The sequence below is a fragment of the Leptodactylus fuscus genome, chromosome 2, assembly GCF_031893055.1.
Source record: "Leptodactylus fuscus isolate aLepFus1 chromosome 2, aLepFus1.hap2, whole genome shotgun sequence".
NCBI lineage: Eukaryota > Metazoa > Chordata > Amphibia > Anura > Leptodactylidae > Leptodactylus > Leptodactylus fuscus.
This window is the reverse complement of record NC_134266.1, coordinates 8763810-8775935: the sequence shown is the minus strand read 5'-3', so window position 1 is coordinate 8775935 and position 12126 is coordinate 8763810. Positions and strand designations below refer to the sequence as shown.

Below are 12126 nucleotides of genomic sequence, written 5' to 3'. Positions count from 1 at the left end.
CATTACTTATCCTGTATTATACTCCAGAGCTGCGCTCACTATTCTGCTGGTACAGTCACTGTGTACATACATTACATTACTTATTCTGTATTATACTCCAGAGCTGCGCTCACTATTCTGCTGGTACAGTCACTGTGTACATACATTACATTACTTATCCTGTATTATACTCCAGAGCTGGGCTCACTATTCTGCTGGTACAGTCACTGTGTACATACATTACACTACTTATCCTGTATTATACTCCAGAGCTGGGCTCACTATTCTGCTGGTACAGTCACTGTGTACATACATTACATTACTTATTCTGTATTATACTCCAGAGCTGCGCTCACTATTCTGCTGGTACAGTCACTGTGTACATACATTACATTACTTATCCTGTATTATACTCCAGAGCTGGGCTCACTATTCTGCTGGTACAGTCACTGTGTACATACATTACACTACTTATCCTGTATTATACTCCAGAGCTGCGCTCACTATTCTGCTGGTACAGTCACTGTGTACATACATTACATTACTTATTCTGTATTATACTCCAGAGCTGCGCTCACTATTCTGCTGGTGCAGTCACTGTGTACATACATTACATTATTTATCCTGTATTATACTCCAGAGCTGCGCTCACTATTCTGCTGGTACAGTCACTGTGTACATACATTACATTACTTATCCTGTATTATACTCCAGAGCTGCGCTCACTATTCTGCTGGTACAGTCACTGTGTACATACATTACATTACTTATTCTGTATTATACTCCAGAGCTGCGCTCACTATTCTGCTGGTACTGTCACTGTGTACATACATTACATTACTTATCCTGTATTATACTCCAGAGCTGGGCTCACTATTCTGCTGGTACAGTCACTGTGTACATACATTACATTACTTATCCTGTATTATACTCCAGAGCTGCACTCACTATTCTGCTGGTACAGTCACTGTGTACATACATTACATTACTTATCCTGTATTATACTCCGGAGCTGCACTCACTATTCTGCTGGTACAGTCACTGTGTACATACATTACACTACTTATCCTGTATTATACTCCAGAGTTGGGCTCACTATTCTGCTGGTACAGTCACTGTGTACATACATTACATTACTTATTCTGTATTATACTCCAGAGCTGCGCTCACTATTCTGCTGGTGCAGTCACTGTGTACATACATTACATTACTTATCCTGTATTATACTCCAGAGCTGCGCTCTCTATTCTGCTGGTGCAGTCACTGTGTACATACATTACATTATTTATCCTGTATTATACTCCAGAGCTGCGCTCACTATTCTGCTGGTACAGTCACTGTGTACATACATTACATTACTTATTCTGTATTATACTCCAGAGCTGCGCTCACTATTCTGCTGGTACAGTCACTGTGTACATACATTACATTACTTATTCTGTATGATACTGCAGAGCTGTGCTCACTATTCTGCTGGTACAGTCACTGTGTACATACATTACATTACTTATCCTGTATTATACTCCAGAGCTGCGCTCACTATTCTTCTGGTGCAGTCACTGTGTACATACATTACATTACTTATCCTGTATTATACTCCAGAGCTGCTCTCACTATTCTGCTGGTACAGTCACTGTGTACATACCGTACATTACATTACTTGTCCTGTATTATACTCCAGAGCTGCACTCACTACTCTGCTGGTACAGTCACTGTGTACATACATTACATTACTTATCCTGTATTATACTCCAGAGCTGCGCTCACTATTCTGCTGGTGCAGTCACTGTGTACATACATTATATTACTTATCCTGTATTATACTGCAGAGCTGCGCTCACTATTCTGCTGGTGCAGTCACTGTGTACATACATTACATTACTTATCCTGTATTATACTCCAGAGCTGCGCTCACTATTCTGCTGGTGCAGTCACTGTGTACATACATTACATTACTTATCCTGTATTATACTCCAGAGCTGCACTCACTATTCTGCCGGTACAGTCACTGTGTACATACATTTCTTATCCTGTATTATACTCCAGAGCTGCACTCACTATTCTGCTGGTGCAGTTACTGTGTATATACAGTACATTACATTACTTATCCTGTATTATACTCCAGAGCTGCGCTCACTATTCTGCTGGTACAGTCACTGTGTACATACATTACATTACTTATCCTGTATTATACTCCAGAGCTGCGCTCACTATTCTGCTGGTACAGTCACTGTGTACATACATTACATTACTTATCCTGTATTATACTCCAGAGCTGCACTCACTATTGGTGGAATATTCTTTATACAGTAATATATCCTGAGATTTCTTGATTTTCATGTTATTATCGGTAGGACTATAAAGTGTTAATCTCACCGCTCTGGGCCTATGTCACTGTGCACACCCGGCTGCCTACAGTAATAATAGAGGCGACATATCCGTATCCAGACCAGGAGATTTGGCATCTTTCGCTTTCCTTTATGTTATTTCCTGCTCCTTGTTTGCTTCTTTTTGTTTTGTTCTAAATCAGACTCCTTGTAAAGAGTTACCAGGACTAAAAGGAGAACTGAGGGGCCCCGGACAGTGTCCTTGTGACAACACTTCCTGTCAGTGATCCGGCTCTATAGTAATTATACTTAGTGCAGTTCTATTGGCTTCGTGTGGTCCCATCCTCCAGGGTGAGGTGACCTGTGTGGATAATACAAGAGAAGGATTATAAATTCTCAGTGCATTATCACTTCCCCGGCAATGTGTGCGGCCTGATCTGTTCATATTAAATATGACAGATATCGACTGGTGCAGAGAAAGATTAACTCACTATATCTGCGTCTGCACTAATGTAATGGTCTGTATAACCTGTCATTGGGCATGTGCTCCCTCGGCATGCTGGAGAGGTACCAGCTGTCCCCGCCAGTCATGTATGGCGCTCTATGGCAGTAGAATAGTGAGCGCAGCTCTGGAGTATAATACAGGATAAGTAATGTAATGTATGTACACAGTGACTGCACCAGCAGAATAGTGAGCGCAGCTCTGGAGTATAATACAGGATAAGTAATGTAATGTATGTACACAGTGACTGTACCAGCAGAATAGTGAGCGCAGCTCTGGAGTATAATACAGGATAAGTAATGTAATGTATGTACACAGTGACTGTACCAGCAGAATAGTGAACGCAGCTCTGGGGCATAATACAGGATAAGTAATGTAATGTAATGTACGTACACAGTGACTGTACCAGCACAATAGTGAGTGCAGCTCTGGAGTATAATACAGGATAAGTAATGTAATGTATGTACACAGTGACTGCACCAGCAGAACAGTGAGCGCAGCTCTGGAGTATAGTACAGAATAAGTAATGTAATGTATGTACACAGTGACTGTACCAGCAGAATAGTGAGTGCAGCTCTGGAGTATAATACAGGATAAGTAATGTAATGTATGTACACAGTGACTGTACCAGCAGAATAGTGAGCGCAGCTCTGGAGTATAATACAGGATAAGTAATGTAATGTACGTACACAGTGACTGCACCAGCAGAATAGTGAGCTCAGCTCTGGAGTATAATACAGGATAAGTAATGTATGTACACAATGACTGCACCAGCAGAATAGTGAGCGCAGCTCTGGAGTATAATACAGGATAAGTAATGTATGTACACAGTGACTGCACCAGCAGAATAGTGAGCGCAGCTCTGGAGTATAATACAGGATAAGTAATGTAATGTATGTACACAGTGACTGTACCAGCAGAATAGTGAGCGCAGCTCTGGAGTATAATACAGGATAAGTAATGTAATGTACGTACACAGTGACTGCACCAGCAGAATAGTGAGCTCAGCTCTGGAGTATAATACAGGATAAGTAATGTATGTACACAATGACTGCACCAGCAGAATAGTGAGCGCAGCTCTGGAATATAATACAGGATAAGTAATGTAATGTATGTACACAGTGACTGTAGCAGCAGAATAGTGAGCGCAGCTCTGGAGTATAATACAGGATAAGTAATGTAATGTATGTACACAGTGACTGTACCAGCAGAATAGTGAGCGCAGCTCTGGAGTATAATACAGGATAAGTAATGTAATGTACGTACACAGTGACTGCACCAGCAGAATAGTGAGCTCAGCTCTGGAGTATAATACAGGATAAGTAATGTATGTACACAATGACTGCACCAGCAGAATAGTGAGCGCAGCTCTGGAGTATAATACAGGATAAGTAATGTAATGTATGTACACAGTGACTGTAGCAGCAGAATAGTGAGCGCAGCTCTGGAGTATAATACAGGATAAGTAATGTAATGTATGTACACAGTGACTGTACCAGCAGAATAGTGAGCGCAGCTCTGGAGTATAATACAGGATAAGTAATGTAATGTATGTACACAGTGACTGTACCAGCAGAATAGTGAGCGCAGCTCTGGAGTATAATACAGGATAAGTAATGTAATGTATGTACACAGTGACTGCACCAGCAGAATAGTGAGCGCAGCTCTGGAGTATAATACAGGATAAGTAATGTAATGTATGTACACAGTGACTGCACCAGCAGAATAGTGAGCGCAGCTCTGGAGTATAATACAGGATAAGTAATGTAATGTATGTACACAGTGACTGCACCAGCAGAATAGTGAGCGCAGCTCTGGAGTATAATACAGGATAAGTAATGTAATGTATGTACACAGTGACTGTACCAGCAGAATAGTGAGCGCAGCTCTGGAGTATAATACAGGATAAGTAATGTAATGTATGTACACAGTGACTGTACCAGCAGAATAGTGAGCGCAGCTCTGGGGTATAATACAGGAAAAGTAATGTAATGTATGTACACAGTGACTGTACCAGCAGAATAGTGAGCGCAGCTCTGGGGTATAATACAGGATAAGTAATGTAATGTATGTACACAGTGACTGTACCAGCAGAATAGTGAGCGCAGCTCTGGAGTATAATACAGGATAAGTAATGTAATGTATGTACACAGTGACTGCACCAGCAGAATAGTGAGCGCAGCTCTGGAGTATAATACAGGATAAGTAATGTAATGTATGTACACAGTGACTGTACCAGCAGAATAGTGAGCGCAGCTCTGGGATATAATACAGGGTAAGTAATGTGATGTATGTACACAGTGACTGTACCAGCAGAATAGTGAACGCAGCTCTGGAGTATAATACAGGATAAGTAATGTAATGTATGTACACAGTGACTGTACCAGCAGAATAGTGAGCGCAGCTCTGCAGTATAATACAGGATAAGTAATGTAATGTATGTACACAGTGACTGCACCAGCAGAATAGTGAGCGCAGCTCTGGAGTATAATACAGGATAAGTAATGTAATGTATGTACACAGTGACTGTACCAGCAGAATAGTGAGTGCAGCTCTGGAGATTAAGTAGTGTAATGAATTTCTGCAGTGACTCCTCTTTGTGTAGGATGTATCTGCCATAGTTAATATGCTTCTCCTTTGGGGTCCTTGATGTTGAGCTTTGTGGATGTCGCTCTCAGGTATGACGACTTTCTACTCTGCCATATTATCAGGTTTCTGGAGTATCAGGTGTTGATCTGACTATTAGGCTCCATTCACACGGAGTAATCGCGCGCTCATTTTGGCACAATACACGTGTAAAGAATACTTGTGCAAAAATAAGACTCCCATTGACTTCAATGACATTTATTACACGTGTATTGTGCCAGAATGAGCGCGTGTTTACTCCATGTGAATGGAGCCTAACTGTATGAGGGTCTCATTAGCTGTGATACGTGTAGTGCAGGACCTGCTGTGATTTCATGTGACTTTCTGCCATCTTTCAGGATTACGTGCTGCCATCTGCCTTTCCAGAGTAAATGGCTCTATGTCGGGACAGAGAGAGGAAACACGCACATTGTAAATATATTATCCTTCGTTCTTTCTGGATATGTTGTGATGTGGAACAAGGCAATAGAACTGTGAGTATCCTTCTACAATGTAATATGGACTTGCATGCTCGGCCTTCACTTCCTTTCCAGGCTTGTGAATCTGTGGAGCTTTTTCTTTATGCCCCCATTATATGATGTCACATCTGTGATGTCAGGAGATGAATGTATATGTATATGCGTCTGGCTGCAGTCACATCTGCAGGTCTCCAGGGATCACATTATAAAGCTCCTGACATCCATGTCTGAATAGTCATCCTACACTGGAGCTAGTTACACAGTTATACAAGTTTTGTAAATCTCAGGGCTTTTACAGGGGTATTTGTATCAGTAGCATCTCGGGGAGTTCATCTGAGCAGTAATGCAGGGATGGAGGGACACTGCTACACCCCTCCGATCACTAATGTGCTTGTGAGTCCTGATATCCCTTCACACTCATAGAGAAAGCCTGTGAGTCCTGCTTAAACTCCAGTCATAGTGCGGGGGGGAGGGGAAGTTAGCAGGACTTACAGGCTTTCTCTATATGAGAGGTGGGGGAAGCAGGACTCACAGGCTTTCTCTACGAGTGGTGGAGGGAGCAGGACTCATGAGGACATCAGGAGAGGATCACAGCACATAATCCTATCACTATTCCCATTCTGTTGTGGTGAGTTGGTCAGATACCTGCACTCATCTCTAGTCATGAAACTCATACATGAGACTACACATTGTACAGCTCCTGACAGTGTGTCCCTAGATATTCTGCAGCTGCGCATCCCTCGTCCTCCTCCATAGAGATTACATTCACCATCATGCACACTTATGACAGGACTGGAGTCATTTGTCATCATGTGATAATATTTTTTGTGTTACTGTCAGCATACAATCTGTAACAGATGTAATGAACTGAGTGCAATCTTCACATCCCCCACCCTCCAATCTGCACCCCATTAAAGTGAAATGTTGCAGCCTTTACCAGCCTTGTTTTATGTTGTGGCATTTAGGAAATGAATAGAGATCTGCCGCCTCTGCAGATAATGCCGCCATACATATTTCACCACATTGGAGAAGACATAAATCACTTGTGACCTTTCCATACAGACTCCAGTCCGAGCTCCAGCGTTACTCCATGCTCCCTTATATCCTATATCTATATAATTCCCTCTCTTGGTTTTCTCCTGATCTTGTATACTCACATCTTATGGTATGTCTGTTGTAGAATCTCATATTCTTCTGTTATGTACCACTATCCCCGTCCTGCAGCCGCCATCTCTTTACATGTCATCGGTATTAGGTGCAGTTTATTACTGGTGTATAGTCTAGAGAATTCTATGTGTCTATTTACACTTGGTCTGTCTTCCTACATCATAAACTTCATGTAAATTTATATAACCAGGCGATATAAAGGACCCAACACCAGATTAATCCCTAGAGGTCATGTAGGATAGGAAAACAGCCTTATACAACATACTTCAGAGCTGCACTCACTATTCTGCTGATACAGTCACTGTGTACATATATTACATTACTTATCCTGTATTATACTCCAGAGCTGCGCTCACTATTCTGCTGGTGCAGTCACTGTGTACATACATTACATTACTTATCCTGTATTATACTCCAGAGCTGCGCTCACTATTCTGCTGGTACAGTCACTGTGTACATACATTACATTACTTATCCTGTATTATACTCCAGAGCTGCGCTCACTATTCTGCTGGTGCAGTCACTGTGTACATACATTACATTACTTATCCTGTATTATACTCCAGAGCTGCGCTCTCTATTCTCTTGGTACAGTCACTGTGTACATACACTACATTACTTATCCTGTATTATACTCCAGAGCTGCGCTCACTATTCTGCTGGTACAGTCACTGTGTAACATATATTACATTACTTATCCTATATTATACTCCAGAGCTGCACTCACTATTCTGCTGGTACAGTCACTGTGTACATACACTACATTACTTATCCTGTATTATACTCCAGAGCTGCGCTCACTATTCTGCATTCAGGTTACTTATCGTTCTACAACTTGTGTATTCATACCTGTGGTGCAGTGCTGGATTATATACATCTGTCATACGTGTGCTATACATGATATTGAGGCCCAGTGTAGCTCACGTGATTCTCGGTTCTGGCATGTCGAGCAGTGTAATGTCTCTTCCCAGTGTCCACCATGCTGTGCCCTGCTGCCTCTCCTCCTTTGTGTCTGATGCTTTTCAGGAATGGCTCCTTTTATGTGGTATCTCTGAGCACTTCACTTCTTTCTTGGCCCCATCATCCACTGGAGGGCGCTGTATCCCTCCCTAATGGAGCCGCTGACTGTAATCATTGATCGCTCGGCTAAGTGGATTCTCCCTATAAAGCCGATGGCAGATCATTGATTTTGCTGCTGCGAACAATGAACATGGTTTTGGGGCTTTTCATTGCTCGCCACAGTGTGTTGAGTGCCAGTCCACCGAATCGTGCCCCACGTCCTCGCTGTCACCTCGCCCTCTTGTCATGTCACTTTCAAAAAGTGGCAAAAATTTTCAATTTTGGATGAACAATATTAATATTAAGGAAGACATTATAGTGTGTTAGCCATATTAATGGGGACATCATACTATAGGGCCATATTAATGGGGCCATCATACTATAGGGCCATATTAATGGGGCCATCATACTATAGGGCCATATTAATAGGGCCATCATACTATAGGGCCATATTAATGGGGCCATCATACTATAGGGCCATATTAATGGGGACATCATACTATAGGGCCATATTAATAGGGCCATCATACTATAGGGCCATATTAATGGGGCCATCATACTATAGGGCCATATTAATGGGGACATCATACTATAGGGCCATATTAATAGGGCCATCATACTATAGGGTCATATTAATGGGGACATCATACTATAGGGCCATATTAATGGGGACATCATACTATAGGGCCATATTAATGGGGACATCATACTATAGGGCCATATTAATGGGGCCATCATACTATAGGGCCATATTAATAGGGCCATCATACTATAGGGCCATATTAATGGGGACATCATACTATAGGGCCATGTTCATGGAAATATTTATGTGGGAACCGTATTAAGAGGCGCATTATACAGTGGGGGGCCATATTAAGAGGGATACTATAATTTGGGGTCCATATTAAATGGTTCTTCATACAGTGGGGGTCACACTCACCTGTGTCTCTTCTCTGTCCTTTCCTTTCAGATCAACCAAGACTCACCCGGGGCCCGTTGTACATTTAAGTGACACCCCGAGAGATGAAGGCAAGGTATGAGGTGTGACGTGTCACTGAGCCCTCTATACTCATCACCATTGTTATCATTTCTTAAAGGATTTGTCCACCTATGAGGAACCTATCACAACGCCTGGGTCTAGGGTTCGCCCATCCCTAGTTATAAATTGCTGCTTTGTTATTTTTATTTTATTGTAATTCTTCTTAAAGTTGTAACAGGAAGAGAATCAGAATGAAAATAATACACAAGGAGATCAGTGTGTACAGCAACGAACAGAGAGGATAGATATGGGGACAAGAACAAGGCAAATGAGGGAGGAAGTAGCTGCATATCTCTGCCAATAGGGAGGGGCTCTAGGGGAGCAGGAGGCGGAGCTTATGCAGTAAGAACGACAGAAAGGATAAAACCTTACAGTGACAATTATATCAAGTGTCATTGTGCTGATAATCTCTGCTGTACCCCGGGCCAGATGACTGACATTGTGCTGATAATTTCTGCTGTACCCCGGGCCAGATGACTGACATTGTGCTGATAATCTCTGCTGTACCCCGGGCCAGATGACTGACATTGTGCTGATAATTTCTGCTGTACCCCGGGCCAGATGACTGACATTGTGCTGATAATCTCTGCTGTACCCCGGGCCAGGTGACTGACATTGTGCTGATAATTTCTGCTGTACCCCGGGCCAGATGACTGACATTGTGCTGATAATCTCTGCTGTACCCCGGGCCAGATGACTGACATTGTGCTGATAATCTCTGCTCTACCCCGGGGCCAGATGACTGACATTGTGCTGATAATCTCTGCTGTACCCCAGGCCAGATGACTGACATTGTGCTGATAATCTCTGCTGTACCCCGGGCCAGATGATTCACATTGTGCTGATAATCTCTGCTGTACCCCGGGCCAGATGACTCACATTGTGCTGATAATCTCTGCTGTACCCCGGGCCAGATGACTGACATTGTGCTGATAATCTCTGCTGTACCCCGGGCCAGATGACTGACATTGTGCTGATAATCTCTGCTGTACCCCGGGCCAGATGACTGACATTGTGCTGATAATCTCTGCTGTACCCTGGGCCAGATGACTGACATTGTGCTGATAATCTCTGCTGTACCCTGGGCCAGATGACTGACATTGTGCTGATAATCTCTGCTCTACCCCGGGCCAGATGACTGACATTGTGCTGATAATATATGCTGTATCCCGGGCCAGATGACTGACATTGTGCTGATAATCTCTGCTGTACCCCGGGCCAGATGACTGACATTGTGCTGATAATCTCTGCTGTACTCTGGGCCAGATGACTGACATTGTGCTGATAATCTCTGCTGTACCCCGGGCCAGGTGACTGACATTGTGCTGATAATCTCTGCTGTACCCCGGGCCAGATGACTGACATTGTGCTGATAATCTCTGCTGTACCCTGGGCCAGATGACTCACATTGTGCTGATAATCTCTGCTCTATCCCAGGCCAGATGACTGACATTGTGCTGATAATCTCTGCTGTACCCTGGGCCAGATGATTGACATTGTGCTGATAATCTCTGCTGTACCCCGGGCCAGGTGACTGACATTGTGCTGATAATCTCTGCTGTACCCCGGGCCAGATGACTCACATTGTGCTGATAATCTCTGCTGTACCCCGGGGCCAGATGACTGACATTGTGCTGATAATCTCTGCTGTACCCCGGGCCAGGTGACTGACATTGTGCTGATAATCTCTGCTGTACCCCGGGCCAGATGACTCACATTGTGCTGATAATCTCTGCTGTACCCCGGGGCCAGATGACTGACATTGTGCTGATAATCTCTGCTGTACCCCGGGCCAGGTGACTGACATTGTGCTGATAATCTCTGCTGTACTCTGGGCCAGATGACTGACATTGTGCTGATAATCTCTGCTGTACCCCGGGCCAGATGACTGACATTGTGCTGATAATCTCTGCTGTACTCTGGGCCAGATGACTGACATTGTGCTGATAATCTCTGCTGTACTCTGGGCCAGATGACTGACATTGTGCTGATAATCTCTGCTGTACCCCGGGCCAGGTGACTCACATTGTGCTGATAATCTCTGCTGTACCCCGGGCCAGATGACTCACATTGTGCTGATAATCTCTGCTGTACCCCGGGCCAGATGACTGACATTGTGCTGATAATCTCTGCTGTACCCCGGGCCAGATGACTGACATTGTGCTGATAATCTCTGCTGTACCCCGGGCCAGATGACTCACATTGTGCTGATAATCTCTGCTGTACCCCGGGCCAGGTGACTGACATTGTGCTGATAATCTCTGCTGTACCCCGGGCCAGATGACTCACATTGTGCTGATAATCTCTGCTGTACCCCGGGCCAGATGACTGACATTGTGCTGATAATCTCAGCTTCTCCTCTGTCCCAGGGGTCATTGATCGTTGACTTTCCCTCATTTGCCTTGCCGTTATATCCTCTTTGGTTATCCTACAGTAGGTGAGAGATAGACGAGACAATCTGCACAGTCTGACACCATCTAGACACATTGGTCTGCACTGGAGATGGATACACAAATCAGGGTTATGAGGTTGCAGATCAGCTGCCCATGAATTTTGGGGGATCCTCTATACAGTATGTTGCCTGGGATCTCCCCATTCTGTAACCGTCTTGTTTGTCTTTCAGTTACTTATAGGATATGAAAGCGGCACAATCGTCCTGTGGGACCTGAGATCTAAAAGAGCCGATATCCGATTCTACTATGACGAGGTGGGTGTCCCTGCGGGGCCCTCACCTGCAGCTCTCTGGGTGCTGTGGACCATCAGTAATTCCTATGTGTTACATTCTCAGGCCATTCACTCTATAGGCTGGCACCACGAGGGACGGCAGTTCATGTGCAGCCATTCAGATGGCAGTCTCACTGTGTGGAACTTAAAGAACCCGGCCAAACCCTTCCAAGTCACCATCCCCCATGGTAAGATGCCACCAAGCGCCCAGATCCTCTACACCAA

The 12126-nt window shown here is 44.0% G+C and overlaps 1 protein-coding gene across 9 annotated transcripts in view; it reads left to right on the top strand.

The window, feature by feature from the left end:
- STXBP5L (syntaxin binding protein 5L) overlaps nt 1–12126 on the top strand; it is a 160761-nt gene that overhangs the window by 78260 nt on the left and 70375 nt on the right. For all 9 annotated transcript variants that reach the window (XM_075263342.1, XM_075263343.1, XM_075263338.1 and 6 more), the window contains 4 exons: nt 5793–5927; nt 9109–9172; nt 11801–11884; nt 11966–12089. In XM_075263342.1, coding sequence (XP_075119443.1) covers nt 5793–5927; nt 9109–9172; nt 11801–11884; nt 11966–12089 — 407 coding nt within the window. The remainder of the gene's footprint in view (nt 1–5792; nt 5928–9108; nt 9173–11800; nt 11885–11965; nt 12090–12126) is intronic.